Raw genomic sequence first — 15,856 nt, 5'->3', positions numbered from 1 at the left:
GGGTTAGGTTGTTCATTTCTATATCCTTTTCCAAAAGGGCTTTATTTCTGTGACTGGATAGGGGAAGGCAAGTTTATAGGTACATTGTATGTTCAGCAACTTGCACATACAGTTCAGTGAGACCCATTGGATGGTTCTGGCTCAGGGTCTCCCATGAGGTTGTACTCAAGCTTTTGGCTATATCTGCAGACTTGACTTGCATTGGATGATCTTCATCTAAACTCACTCACTTGACTGTTATCTAGAGGCTTCAGTTCTTCACTCTGTGGGCCTCTCCATTAGGCTGCTCATGTCATGGCAGCTTGCATCCCCCAGAGTGAGTGATTTGAGAGAGAGCTTGCACCCAAGATGAAGCACAGACTCTTTTTCAAAAGTTAGGTATGCTGTATTTACTTAGCCCCACGGGCCAACCCTGTGATAGTGTGGGAGAGGGCTGTGCAAGAGAGTGAACACCAGGAGGTGTGATTCATTTGGGTCCATCTTGGAGGTTGGTTACCACTCCTATTTATGTACTATTCCAACCTATCCCTCATATGATCTCAGATATTGTCCTATGACCATGAGTCAATTATCTGGCTCTAGGCTAAGGCCAAAACCTCTACTTGTGTACTAGATCAAAGCAATTCTTGTTTATTCAAGGATATTGTCCAGCAAGTCTCTTTGTTCTGGATTATGTTGTCTGTTTTTCTGGATCATTCCCTTCAGCAAACAGACTGATTGTAATGTCACCTCCCATTAAATAATAAGTCACCTTTTGATTGCAGATCCCCCTCCTGCATATTTTATTTCATATTTGGAAATTTTCTCTAGAGTTGTTTATATTTGCTGAATGATATTCTCTCTTTCTCCTTTAAAACCACTCTTGTTAAGGCTAATAATGAATTCCATAATGCTTAATTCAGTGGTCAATTTTTAGTTTTTTAAAAATTTGACCTATTGTAGTGGGGGGGGCTCCACCCACAGGGCCTCAGCCCCAATGGATGAGAATAAGTCTACTAAGACATGATCTGCTTGGGGAGGAAAGGTGGTCAATCTCTCCAAGGAGAAGGGCCAAAAGCCTTTTCTTCAATGGGCTTTTAATTGGGTTCAATTTCCACAGGAATACAGGTAAAGCTCATCAGTCATTGTCAGGCAGTAAGCATCAAACAATAGATAATATACAAAGAACTGTGAGGGCTTATTCTGAGCCAGGGTCTGTTAGCTAAAGGGCTATAAAACTTTGGGAAATAAACTCATTTCCTGCTCAGACTCTTATCAGAAAATTGAGGGCATTCTTAGCAAAGCAGGTTTCACAGGATTTTGTGTTCTTTCTTAGGCCTGATCACCCTGGGGAATCTGCCCTTTCCAGCACAGGGCTGTACCACCCTCTGTCATTGTTTCCGGCTTAAGTCAGGCAAGGGAAGTAAGTCAGCCAAAAGATTAGGAGACTTCTTGCAGACAGAATGAGGACTCAGGCTATGTCAAAGCCATGGGGTGAGGGTCCATCACCCTCTTTTCCTATAGCCCCCCAAGTCCTTCTCTGAGGGCTCCATGACTGTGCCTGTCTTAGATCGTCTCTCCCTTGAGGAATTTTACCTGTCATTGGCTAACCGGCCAGGCTTAGGGCCAAGTAGGGTGAAGTAAAGGGGGTAGAGGCAGCATCCCTGCCAGGGAGATAAGCTTTGTCTCCTTAGTGGCTTAGGGTCCCAAGGTCTCTCACTCAGCCCTAGCCATGGGGGGTTACAGCTTCTGAAACCAGGCAGGGTGGTTCCCAACATCATTGGTAGCATTTGTCAGAGTAACTCATTTCCTCCTCATTTGGATTACAGGATGCTTTTGTTTCTTGATCTTCTCTCTACCCCCACCCCCATCCACAAGGCTGTGAGTAACTGTTATCTCTTCATATTCTTTTTTGGTTCCTTCTCATTCCACCTGATTTCTAACGAATGTAATGCCCCACGGCTTGGGTCTCAGATCTTTTTCCTTCAGTGATCTCATTCAATCTTGTATTTTAAGTAACACTACATGCTGAAGTCTCCAACATTTGTATAATCTAGTCCAGACCTTTCCCTGAGCTCCAGTTTTATATATTTATCTGCTTAGTATCACCTGTTGTATGTCAACCTCTTCTTCAAATCCCAAATCCAATCCATCAACAAATCTTGTGGACATTCAAGATACTGATCTAGAATCTGACTCATTAGTACCTCTATTTTTCTGTGTTTACTTGGATTAAATTCTAAGGCAGCATGTATGTGTGGTTTAATGGAGGAAGGGGGAGGAAGAGTGGTGGGGAAGGGACTCAAGTGCTATGGGTGGGGAGAAGGTGAGGGAGTTGGAACAGGAATTTGGAGGAATAGTTCTGGGGTGAAAAGGGTCTGGGGCAAAGGAAGATGGTGAGGATAGATACTAGAGGAGTCCTGGTGGCCTAATTTTAGGAAGTTACTCAAGAAAGACAGATGCCTGAGAAAAGCTGGTGATAATAATAACAAAGACCCACTACAGGGTCCATTGTGTAAATGCACAGGAATAAGCTAGGAAGTGGATTATCACTACCTGATCTGTCAGCTGTCTTTGGAATGAAACCTTTACTCCTCCTATAGCCCTTGGCAACTTCCTGGCTGGAGAGGTATGAAGGGACTTTTCAGGACTGACTCCTTAGATCTAGTAGGTCTTTACAGTTCCAGCCTGACAACCCCACTATCTCAAGATTCTGATAAATTGTAGAAAATAAGGACACTACGGAAGTGGTAAGAAAATTCCCATGTTGTAATGTTATGCTTGTTCTAAATGAACTCATTAATTTATTCGCTTTGTCTGATTGTTTCTGTATTCTTAACTTTCCGTCTTGAATTATTGATTGGATGGAAGGGAAATCAATATGGATAATAGCTAGAAATCCAACGAAGATGAGTTGAATGAAAGTGCAGCAATGTTACAACAACCTGTTTATTTTATATTTTTTAACACAGGAAATTGTAATAATTTGGGAACCTGGGAAGTCCAAGATCAAGGTGATGGCTGATTTTGTTCCCCGGTGAGTATGCTTTATTCCTCTTTTGAATACAGCCACTTTCTCCCTGTGTCCTTACCTTGGGGTGGAATAGAGAGGAAGCAAGCTCTCCAGTCTCTTTAAGGGCACTAATCTCATCATGAGGCCTCCACCCTCATGACCTCATCTAAACCTAATTACCTGTCAAAGACCCTATCTCCAATTCCATTACACTGGGGGGTTTAGGGCTTCAACACATGGATTTGGGGGGTGGGATACAATTCAGTCCATAGTAAAACCTAAAATGTATTGCCAAGGATTGAGGGAATCATTCAACATTTAGGTGTTTTAATATTCAAATGGTGGTGTGTTATGTAATTTGAAAGAGAGAGAGAGAGAGATAATACAGAACAATTTGGAGCCTATTACATATGTACAAACATGAAGTAATTAGTGGACCTAAACCTAGAAGTTGGGGAGAGATGCTTTAATAGGAATGGAAATGAAATGTAGTTAGAATGACCAAGGCTCTAAAAAGTTATTTAGAATCTCTTATAACTTTCTGTGATTAGTTTGATGGGAGCTGGGGGAGGTTAGAATAAGTTTTACAACACAGCAGTGTTAACAGGAGCAAGACTATTAGCATGCAAGCAGGGTTTATTAGTGATAGGTTCTGAGGTGGGGGAGAAAGGTAAGAGCATGGGTGGTAAGAACAAGGGTGGCAAAAGGCTGGGTGGTCAGAGGCCCAGTGGCCATAGGCCAAGTGGCCACAGGCATCAGCTCCTTTGTTCTGAGGACTTGTATAGTTGGTGGGATGGGGTGAGGAAGTTACATACTAATCAGTGGATAAAAGTGGTACCAGCTTCCCCAGGGGATGTGAATGCCCAAATGCAGGTATGTGTGGGGGTTCTTTCTCAGATAGTGGAAACAATGCACAGAATTTCAAGGACTTCCCTCCCACCTTCCAGGCCTTCGGATGTTCAGGACACCTGGCAATCTTAGTAAGATTGTTATAGAAGCTTACAGAAGCCCAGTCTTGACAACTGTCCCCTCCTCCTGTGCTATCAGTTTTGCTTGCGTTGTTCGGCATACCTGGCAATCTTATTGGACTAGGTTCAAGACTGCTGGGTCAGCAGGTAAGACATGTCTTCCTTTGCTTCTGTCCTCCTGGATTAAGTTCTTTATTAGATTGTAATGGTGAGGGCCCTGCCTTTATTTCCCCTCTGGCTGCTTATTCCTAGCTGCTACCTAACAGAAGGAGAGTAAAAATGAATCCAGTGAAGCTCTTTGATCTTTAGAGGCTAAGCAGTTAATAGCACTATTATCAGAAACAGGTATGCATTAAATTAGAGTTGTTTTGGAGAGAACATAGGACCAGAATTCAGGAATCACACATTTAATGCTAGCTCTGTTCCTAATCACTACATATATACCTTTAGGTGAATCATAAATTTTTCTAGGCTTTAGAAGTCCATCTTCAGATAATTCTGACTGTTGCAGAACAGACCCTAGGGAGGGGGCAAATGATATACTATTACCGAATGGACCCACCATTGTGCTCCAGGGGTCCCCCACCCTGTACTAGGTTTGCCTTGCACACTGCCAGGGACAGATGTCTCTCAATGCCAGAGATTGGTGAAAAGGAAAGGGATTATTTATTTAAAGAGTTACACAAATTTAAGAGTAATGACTTAATGTCTTCATTGAGATCCCAAAGTCCTTTAGAATACCTACGAACACACAGTCCCCCCTCTGGGCCCCCTCTGCCCAGTCCAGGGTACCGTATCTCAGAAAAAGAAATAGAAGTATGTGGTTCATCTCTGTCCAAGCCACGTGGTCCCAAAAAGATGCCCAGTTCTTTTCTGCCCAAGGCGCATGGATGCCATGCCTGGGTTTAAATCCCAGTGCCAGTCTTCCTCTGCAGCCCCATTTCCCACTCCTCCCACAATTGGCCACAGCTGCCAGCATTCCTGTATTTTTCTAGTTTTACTGGGCTGCCATAGTAAGTCCCAGCAGGTGTGGCCCTGTGGTGTGGAGCCAATCATCTCCAAGCTCTTACGCAGGCTCTGTAACCAGAGGGAGTTGCCTTCCAGTTACATCATGGATTGAAGTTACTCCCATCCCCCAGGCTCAAAGCCTAAGGGTTTTTGGTTATAGGTATGTTACAGTTAAAGGTTATAGGTATGTTAAACGACCATTCTAGAGGTTATTTGCAAAACTGTTGTTATTCAAAAACTCTTAATGACCCTGTGCCATGCGTCCCATCCCCCAGCTCAGACTTGTGCAGGTGAAGACCTCCTATATGTTTTTTTTTTTCCTAATATTTCCTGGACACCAAGTTCTGGGCCTCATTACAAATCTTTATTTTGGGCCCCTCCTTGGCTGCACCCTGTTACATGATGGTCATATTACTTGTCAAATTACTTCCTGATTTTTATGATATCAGGAAGAATATTAATAATTTTGATTTAGGTTTATGTTTTTTAGAGAGGATATTCAAGCATAAATATAGAATTACGGAATATAGAAAGTAGTTACTAGAAATGTGGAAGTCATCATACAGAGAAGGTTAGATTAAGGAAGAAGTTCTCCCACAGAACGTTTCTGGTTGCCACAACTAGGGGATTGCTATTGGCATTAGCAGGTTGAGGCCAAAGATGCTGCTAAATGTCCTAAATGAAGCCAACAACCTCTCACAACAAAGAATTATCTGCTCCAAAAAGTCAGCTTAGATTGAGAAACACTGGACTATGTGGCATCTGGAGTTAAGTGACTGAAATTGTGGATAGACACACCAGACCCATTTTTGTAGATTCCAAAGAGCAGTGTTTTCAAAGCTGCATCATGTTTTCTTGCATTACATATCTCCTAATTATCTATTTAACCTTAGTTTTAAAGTTGTAAATTACTGCTTATGACATCACACTATAAGCTTCATGCATTTACCACTTTCTTTTTTCTTTATGCATTCAGTACTTTCTGTGCTTGGCAGTGCTTTCAGATCAGTGTTGGGCAGGCAAAATATAGTTGTGGAATGGTGAGGAAAAGAATAATTTTTATTATTCTTAATATTACATATCTTGTTATATTTGCTTCCCTGTTGGTACACATGTTTGCAGGATTAAATATCTGTGTGTTCCAAAATTATATACTAATAAGCTAATTAAATTAATGAGAGGTGCATAGCACATAATAGATGCAGTTTGATTTTTATAGATTGGATTATTCTGGTTTGAAGATATCCACATTGGGCTACAATGAATTTGACATTGTTTTCAGAAGTTGGTGAATTTTGAACTGTGGTTTCAAATACCTACATTTGCCAGCCTAAACTAATGGTTTTCAGACTGCTGGTAGTACACTCACTGATGAATCATAATTGAATTTGTGGGTCATGGGCAATTTAGGAAAAATGAAATAGAAGCTATTAGAATAAGCATCCCATGTAGTAAAGGAAATTATTATTTATATGTGTTTGTATAGTTGGATGCCATATAAATTTTATTTTTATTTTAGATTGTAGCAAAAAATGTTTGTAACAGGGTAACAGCTTTAAATCCTTTATTGACTTATAGAATTTCTGTTGTGGACAAGGTTCTCAGAGTAAATTCATAGAAAACATTGAATTAATGGGGCACAATCTGCTCTACAAAAGAAAGTTGTTAATAAATACTGTTTATTAATTCATTTAACAGATAATGTATTTGTTGAGTTCCAGTGCTGGGGATACAGCCCTTTGGAGTTTATATTTTATTGGATAGACAGTAGAAAAGAATCAAGAGAAATAAACAAAATTTATAATACCTTAGGTGGTGATAAGGGATTGAAGGTAAAGGAAGGGAAGAGATATCAGGAATATGAGTTAGAAGTTTGTTGGTGTATTTGAGAACCTCTCTGTAAGACTTGACACAAAGCCCTGAAGGCGGTGAGGAGCCAGCCATGCAGCTATCTGGATGGTGAGCATTCATATTAGAGGGGCAGCAAATACAAAGGCCCTAAGGAAGGTGAAGTGTTCTGTGTGTTTAAGAAGTAGTAAGGAGGTTAGTGTGGCTAGAATGAGGTGGATGTGAGGAGTATGAGATAGCTACAGGGTGATATGCAGGGTTGGAAGCATGGTCTTGTAGGCATTGGAAGGATTTGGTCCTTTACTGAATAAACCAGAAAGCCATTAAAAAGTTTTGAGCTGGGCAGTGATAAAATCTGATTTGACAGAATCACCTTCCCTGCTATGTGGAGAAGACAGTGAGGTGAGACGAGGGAGCGCGGAAGCACTGTTGGATTTAAGTTCAGTGGGGAAGTAAGGACTGGAGGGAGAAATTTAGGAGACATCAGCAAATGAATTATAATTAAGGCCTTGAGCTGGGATGAGATCAAGAGAGTTGTATGTGCTAAGAACTTGACATTGAATTATACTATGTATTAACTATGTATAGGTACTTTTAGTCTATTCTTTGAGTTTGATACTTTACTATATTAATATTTATGAAATTAGTATGTGTGAATCCACTTGAATATATACATTTAATATTAATATAAATTTTCCTCAATTCTACTACAAAACAAACTGCCATTGAATAGTTGGTGCTTTTTAAAAAGAACTGTTACCTTAAGTCTAAGTAATAAGAATTTTTGCCTTTTAAGATAACAGAAACACATTTAAAGTTATAAACTTGCCAAAGAAGTTGCAGCTGCTATGTGGCTAACTTAGTTTCCAGCTTTATCTTCTCTGGTTCTGAAGCTTGTTTTCTAAACACTATGCAATGGTACCTTTGTCAAAAATACTTGTCCTTTACTTAGGAATTTGCATAATGATTAGTTTTTGGAAGTTTTTGTTAATAGAAGAGATCATAATTACCATAGGATAAAGCTATGATTCTAGAGTTGCACAGACTTATAATCATAGTTTTAAGCTGTCATTTATCCTCTTTAATGTTCAGTGCCCTTAGCTGTAAAATAAGGATGTTTATAACTATCTTAGAGTTTTGGAGAGATTAAATGAGATACTTTTTTTTTTTCTTTACTTACTCATGTGTAGTGTTGTTTGTACTTAGGTGGCAGTTCATATAAAGGAAGCACTGGGACTTGTGCTACAAGGCTATACCCTTCAAGAATAAAAAAAAATTAGAAAATGGAACCAACACGTGTATTATATGAGGAAGAACAAGAGCTGGCACCACAGAAGAGCACAGAAGAAAGAAAACAGGCAGACGAAGAAGATGGAGAGCTGATCTTTGTTGGAGTGGAACATGTAGATGATGATGATGCTGAGCTGATCTTTGTTGGGGTGACTTCAGATTCGAAACCAGTCATTTCAAACATTTTGAACAGAGTCACCCCAGGTTCATGTTCAAGGAGAAGAAAATATGCTTATCCTAGAAAAGATACTGCTCACAAAATACGGCCTGTAAGTCATGTCACGCCTACGTCAGAAGCAGTGACTGTCTTGCCAGTTTCTGAATCTGAATCAAGATTAACAAATAGTCCTGTTATTATCATTGAGCCTTTGTCTAAACCTGATTGTAAAAGTAATTCACCACATGTTGTGCCTAATAGCTCTTCAGAGTTATGTTCTCCTTTGATTACATTTACAAGTTCATTGCAGCAGCCAGTAGGAGCAGCACTTTCTGTAGGAAGTTGTGTATCGAAGCAACTTGCCACTTCTGAAGTAAACAGCATAAATCCCAAAAGGCCTAAACTCAGTAATGGAATCACAGGGGGACATTCTTCAGCTTTATCCTCTTCAGGAATCTTTCATACAATTACTCCTCAACAGACCACACCTTCAAATGGTGTCCATACCTCATTAAGCCCTATTCAGAATGGAGCACCTTTTCCAACAGCTTATCCAAAGGACATTGTTCATTTCAAGACTATAAATCCTGTTAGGGAAAATAGACAGACAAAACCAGACTTTTCAAATCTAGCAAGTCAAAACAAGACTGTTGATCCCAAGAAAGGAAATCTGATCATGTTACTTCATGACTTTTACTATGGACAGCATGAAGGAAATGGGCAGCCAGAAAAAAAGACCCACACAGCCTTTAAATGCTTCAGCTGCTTGAAAGTTCTAAAAAATGTCAAGTTTATGAATCACATGAAGCATCATTTGGAACTTGAGAAGCAGAGGAGTGACAACTGGGAAGTCCACACCACCTGCCAGCACTGCCACCGGCAGTTTCCCAGTCCCTTTCAGCTGCAGTGTCACATTGGAAGTGTGCACACTGCCCAGGAGCCCTCTGCTGTCTGTCGAATTTGTGAATTGTCATTTGAAACAGATCAGTTTCTCTTACAGCACATGAAGGACAATCACAAGCCTGGCGAAATGCCCTATGTGTGCCAGGTTTGCAGTTACAGATCGTCAGTCTTTGCTGATGTGGAAACACATTTCAGAACATGCCATGAAAACACTAAGAATTTGCTTTGTCCATTTTGTCTCAAAATTTTCAAAACAGCAACACCCTACATGTGTCATTATAGAGGACACTGGGAAAAGAGTTTTCATCAATGTTCCAAATGCCGACTACAGTTTTTAACTTTCAAGGAGAAAATGGAGCACAAGACCCGGTGTCATCAAATGTTTAAGAAGCCTAAGCAACTAGAAGGGTTGCCTCCTGAAACTAAAGTTGTTATTCAAGTATCACTGGAACCTCGTCAACCGGGGTCAGTGGAAGTAGCATCCATTACTGTGAGCACATCTGATTGTGAATCATCACCGCTCAGGGCCTAAAAGTAGAATTTAAAAAAACCTTGTGAATCCCAGTTTCAGGAAATCTAAAGCGAGTATTTTAATCAAAGTCAGAAACACCATAAACAAAAAATACAAACCATACATTATTTAATAGCTTAAATATGAGTTTTTAATTAATTATATAGTATTATTTGATACGATTTTTGACATGTTATTTAAAAATGTATTACCTGGATTTTATGTGACTGGATGTGGCTTAACTCATAAAAGGTGCTTGTGTGTATGTATGTATGTATGTGAAAAAAGTTGGAAACCTATTTATTATTTTGCTATTTCATGTTACTTGTGTGTAACCTCTGCCTGTGTATAGAGAGTTTAAGTATTTAATTTTATTTTCTACTTTTCCCATACCTTGAAGACTTTAATGTTAACTCTAGTCAAAGTGGGATGGCTTTGTTATGGCATAGTCCTGTTTGCTGCTGAACTCCCAGAAGTGCCTCTGTTGTGCTGGCCTAAAATAAACCTGGCTCTGAAAGCCCGAATGTGGAGAAGTTGAGCAAGAAGCTGCGGTGTGAATGGGACCAGAAAGTGGGAAGTTAGTCAGTGGACAGCAGTGGCTCTTTCGCCCAGTTGAGAGAGAGGCACACATTCACTTGTCTTGGAGCTAAGGCATAAGGAATTCTGTGCCAGAGTGTCTTTACCTAGCCCATGTACATCCAGGAAAGCAAGACCATTGCAATGGAATGCCTGTGTTTGGTGAGGGGTCCCTGCAGACATCAAACAACTAGTGTATCACTGACTTCAGCTGAAGAAGCAGAGGTAGTTAATAGAACAGTGCCTGGTGCCAGTGGACCTACTGTTGAGTGATCCACAGGGGAATTTGATATGTTCCTTCCCCTCTCCTTTCTCACTGGCCTTTAGTCAGAATGAACTGTGTCACTCACAGCTACAGCAGTAAAGTTTCCCAAGGGAAAGAAGCTCTGGCATCTATAGTTTGAACTCTACTGGACCCATAATTTTAACTGAAAAGGGCCAAACAGATTTTATCTGTCCAGTTCATGGACTGAGAGCTCAATTTAGTTCTGTTAAGCTGGAATGGGGGTTGTCTAAGAGCACATGGTATAGTGGATAAAAATAGACCAGATGACTGACTAAACTTAAGCTGGTTACTGTAGGGCTTTTTCTTGTATTTTTTTTTTTCTGTTTATGTATCTTACCATAATTGAACATGTAAAGTTGACAGTTTTGTATCTTGCCTGTTGGACATGAATGTATTTACAATTAACAGTTATTATTCTCTTGTGTGTATAATTTCCCACTTTATGAAGTTAATACTGTTTGAGTCTTATTTGATCCATTCCAATGTGTAAGAAATGACCCTTCTTTCAGTAAGTATTAGATTGTAGAGTTGCTGCTCTTCATCTAATCTGCCCACCTTTCTAATATGTGGGAGACCTTTTTTCCTTGCCATTTCCAAGGGCTCCTCCACAGAACTGTGGAGTACCCTCTGAGTGTTTATTTAATAGCAGCAGCCTTGGCTGCCTCTGGGTTCCCAGGGTTGAGTCTTCCTCGGTATATTCTGGTGCCTTCCTTCTCCACCCCTGACCTAGGTACCTGGCAGCTTCTGTGTACTACTCAAGGGGTCTGGGATCCTGGCAGTAGATCTAAGCCAGAAGAAATCTTTTTTCCCTTGCTTTCTCCTCTTCTTTAAAGGCACCTTATCTCTCCCTGCTCCTTTCTTCCCTCCCTAATCTAGTTAAATTCCTTATGCTCTTGCCAAGAGCTAGGAAGTGATAATCATCAAGGGTTTAGCATTCCTCTTAGAACTGGGAGGAAGAACTACCAGACAACACTGTAGCTGTGAGTATAACGTCCATTAGATAATACCCTCAGTGTAGATTTCATTGTATCAGTTTGCTCACTGCTAGACTGATTGATTTGCACTTTGAACATTTAACTAGGCCTTTTCAGTTAGTTTGCTTGGACCAAGGCACTTTGCTAAAATTTTAGCCTGAATCCCTTTCTTTAGGCATAGAGAATATGTTTGTGTGTGTGTGTTCTTGTTCTGCTGTCAGCTGGAAGCTTCTCTGTATAACTAGAGCTTCAGACTTTGCGTATTTATCTCCCTTACTCTGTTTTGATGGTAAAAATATGAAATATTTTAGTTTTATGTGTTTGTGGTTGCTTAGTTTTTATCAGCTGTTTGCTCTTTTACTAAAATGTGCCCCTAAGGAGTGCAATTGTTATTTATTGCCAAGATTTCAGTGATATGGGCCCTGCCCGCATCCTCTCATTCTGTACCATGGTACTCTACCATTTTCCCCCGCGATGCACTATTTTTGTTTTGACACACTAGCCTTGCTTCTCCTCAAGCAAATCACATTTCTTTCCAATCCAAAGACTTTACAACTGCTGTTCTTTGTCTTAGAATGCTCTTCCCCAAGACCTGCATGGTTTGCTACCTCAATTAATTGTTGGACATTTTCTTTGAGTCATTGAGTTTTGCCAATGTTCTTAAAATGACACTGAATGAGATTTTACCCTCATCCCTTTTCTCCCCAAAAGACACTTTATGCCTTTCTTTCCTTCTCTCTCTGATCTAGTTAAAGTTCCTAAGTTTTCACCAAAAGCTGGGAAGGGATAATCATTAAGGGCTTTGCTTCTAAGAATTGAGCTAGCCTGAGTCCATTTCTGTGCCTGCAACCAAAAGAAAATTAATATATAGTGAGTTGAGTTCCTTCAGGAGCTTTCTCTGTTTTTCTATTGATACCTCTATATTTTTTTAAGGCAATGTCACTTTCTTTTGTTTACAAATAAATTGAATAGCAGTCAAGATTACTATTTTGTAATTACCTCTTGTGAATTTCCCTGTCTATTTTGCTTGCTTGTTCTTTCAGATAAAGTTTATTATTGTTGCCAAAAAGTGTAAGTAAAGTAGCAATTATAAGTAATAAAATGTTCTTTTGAAAAAATGTTTTTTGGTATTTGTCTTTTCATCAATAACATGGCATGTTTTTAGTTTAACTTTTTTTTTTTTTTTTTTAGCACCACTATGTAAACTCTTTGGACTTTATTGCATTGGCCAGAACATCTAAATGATGATATGAAAATAGGCTTTCTTGTTCTTGGTTTTAATGAGAAATGCTTACCATTAAAGGTAATGAGTATATTGTTTAAGGAATTTCTATTTAGAATTTTTAAAGAGAATTGTTATTTAGTTTGTATTGGATAGTTTATGACATCTTTTGAGATAATCATTTACTTTTCCTTTACTGACCCAGGGTTTTGCTTGGCTGGATTCACAACTTGTCTATTAAAGCAAAAATAGTTCCACTTGGGGTTGAATATTGTTCTCCCTACTCAGCATGTTATTCTCTTTCTCATTTCTAATATTGAAATATATTTTCTTTTCCCCTCATTAGATTTGCCACAGTTTCATCAATGCTTCTGGTTTACTTTTTCCAAGAAGCAAATCTTGATTTATTATCCCAAGTAGTTTTGATTTTATTCTCTATTTTTATCTTGATTCATTATACACCTACTTTTTAAAGGGTTTTCTTTTTTATGGCTTTTTATTTTAAAAGCTATTTTTTTTGTATTAAAGAATTTAAGTCCTGGCTGGTGTGGCTCAGTGGATTGAGTGCTGGCCTGAGAACCCAGTGGATGGCCAATTCAATTCCCAGTCAGGGCACATGCCTGGGTCCCCAGTTGGGGGTGTTCGAGAAACAACCACACATTGATGTTTCTCTCCCTCTCTTTCTCCCTCCCACTCTCTAAAAATAAAATCTTTTTAAACATTTTTAAAAAAGGATTTAAGAATGCCTGACTTTGTTTACAAAGTTTGTAAACTGGTTTGTCTGAACCCAAATACTTTGATGCATATTTTCATTTTTATTAGAGTTTTAATTCTCCATACCTTTTTGGTAAGTTAATTCCATTAACATTTGCAGGCTGTTTTAGACTTAATTTATAGTTTTACCTTTGAATGAAGTTTTTCTTGGAGCTTCGAGGGTGTGTGTACGTTTTACGCTGACATGTCTATATACACATCCTTTTCAAATTACTCCATGAATTATTTTAAAATGACTTTTTTTATGGTGAAACTATGAAATGTTTTCATCTAAAAATCTTTCCCTCAAAATGTACATAGTATAAAAGGCAAAGGTATGAAAATACTAATTTGAGAATAATTCCTAGTAACAAAGAAATGTTAAAGAAAAGTTATTGACACTGTTAAAGATGGTAAGGAAAATTGTATTTGAGGGGGTACTAGTATACCAGTAGATAAAATGGGGTTTTGCGAGAGAGCCTGAACTTTAACTCCACAAAGTGCGAAGTGGAGATTTATAGCCAGGGACATTGTGGGTGTCAGTGGATGGAAAATTACTAAGAGGTAATTTTCAGGGGTAAGGTAGATTCTGGCCAAACCAACTTGACGGGATTATGCTGAAGACAGGCCATGGTGATGAGGAATTTGATCAGTTATAAAGGGTGGAGATTTCCCCTAAACGGACCCAGCAGGAATCTTGTTAAAACAGGATTAAACAGGAGGAGCTACTGGGTTAAAGACAGATCTCAATGTTGGGAGTGTGTGAGTTGTCTATTGATGTATAATTAATTACCATAGAACTAACAGCTTAAAGAAACATTACCTCTCACTGTGTCTTAGAGTTGGGAACCCAGGAGGAGCTCAGCTGAGTTGTTCTGCTTCAGGGTTTCATGAAGTCACAATCACCTGAAGGCTTGATGGGGCTGGAGGATTTGCTTCCAAGATGGCTCACTCACCTGGCTAACGACAGGAAACTAGTTCCGTGCTGGCTGTTGGAGAAAGCCTCAGTTCCTCCACGTGAGCCTCTCCACTGGGCTACCTTAGCGTTCTCAAGACATGGCTAGCTGGCTTCTAGAGCAAGGTTCCGAGAGAGTGAGCAAGGGGTCTGCAAATGTCTTTATGACCTAGTCTAAGAAGTTTCACTTGTCCTTTCTATGATATTCTATTCATTAGAAGGGGACACTAAGTTCAGTCCACATATCAAGGAGAAAGTAATTTTCACCTTTGACTCAGTTAAGTACATTTTCTACTTTTCATATCACTACAGGTGCTGTTACTAAACTTTCAGCCACTACATAACTCCTTTCTCAATTTTCTAGTAACATTTTCTTCACTTCTTTTTAAGTCGCACTGGAGCTGTTTCAAAGTCAAAATCCAGTTCTTTTGTTTTTGTTTTTTAGTTTATTCCCACTAAGGCTTGTACTAACTCTTCAGAGTCCTTTCGGCTTTTGCACACCGCCCAGTTCCAAACACACTTCCATGTTTTAGGTACAGTATTATAGCAGCATGCCCCTCCAGGGACAAAAATCTCTATTAGTTACTATTACTATAGTAATATTCTATTATCTATTAATATCTATTACTATATAAAATATTATCCCAAACTTAACAGTTTAAAACAATAAACATTTATTTATCTTGTGATTTTTTTCAAGGGCCAAGAATTTGGAATTGATTTAAGTCAGTGTTCCTGGCTTTACTGCTTTCATGAGGTTGCAGTTAAAGTGTTGGTTGGAGCTACAATCGTCTGAAGGCTTGACAGGCTGGAGAATTAAGGCCATGGTCTGTTTATGCCTCCCCGACCCCTGCTAAATTCTTGTTGAAATTCTATCCCCCAGATGTGGTGATATTAGTAGGTGGGGTCTTTGGGAGGTGATTAGGTCATGAGGGTGGAACTTTATGACTGGAATTACTACTCAAAGAAGAGATATGGAAGAACTCCCTTTCCCCCTTTCCATGTGAGGATACGATGAGAAGTCTGTGACCTGGAAGGGGGCCCTCACTTGGTCATGCTGGCACTCTGACCTTTGACTCCCAGCCTCCTTAACTGTAAGCAGTATTTCTATGGTTTATCAGCTACCTGATCTTTGGTATTTTGTTAGAGCAGCTTGAATGGACTAACACAATCAACTTTTAAACTTGATTGGCTGCTGGCAGGAGACCTCAGTTCCTTGTCATGTGCTCCTCAAGATATGTCATCTGGCTTCTGGCAGAGTCAGTGATCTAAGAGACAGCAAGGAACAAGCTGCAACCGAGCCTCAGAGATGAAATACCATCGCTCCTGTTGTATACTGTTGGTCACACAGACCAGCCTTGATGTAGCAGAGAAACAGACAACAGGAGCAGCAGGGGGTGGGGACCCCTTGGG

The 15,856-nt window shown here is 39.6% G+C and overlaps 1 protein-coding gene across 1 annotated transcript; it reads left to right on the top strand.

Annotated features, from left to right (window-relative positions):
- The first annotated feature begins 2,325 nt into the window (after positions 1–2,325).
- Positions 2,326–10,827, top strand: LOC114509075 (zinc finger protein 280B-like). Its single transcript, XM_028527121.2, has 3 exons — positions 2,326–3,016; positions 3,940–4,107; positions 8,023–10,827. The coding sequence occupies exon 3, from the start codon at positions 8,100–8,102 to the stop codon at positions 9,696–9,698; it is 1,599 nt and encodes a 532-aa protein (XP_028382922.1). The 5' UTR covers positions 2,326–3,016; positions 3,940–4,107; positions 8,023–8,099; the 3' UTR covers positions 9,699–10,827.
- Positions 10,828–15,856: the final 5,029 nt, after the last annotated feature.

This window comes from Phyllostomus discolor, chromosome 13, assembly GCF_004126475.2.
Source record: "Phyllostomus discolor isolate MPI-MPIP mPhyDis1 chromosome 13, mPhyDis1.pri.v3, whole genome shotgun sequence".
Lineage (NCBI taxonomy): Eukaryota > Metazoa > Chordata > Mammalia > Chiroptera > Phyllostomidae > Phyllostomus > Phyllostomus discolor.
This window is presented reverse-complemented; position numbering and strand designations above follow the sequence as displayed.

What these genes read in the sequence shown, in the direction of transcription:
- LOC114509075 (XM_028527121.2), top strand. Translation starts at nt 8,100, where the DNA reads ATGGAACCAACACGTGTATTATATGAGGAAGAACAAGAGCTGGCACCA.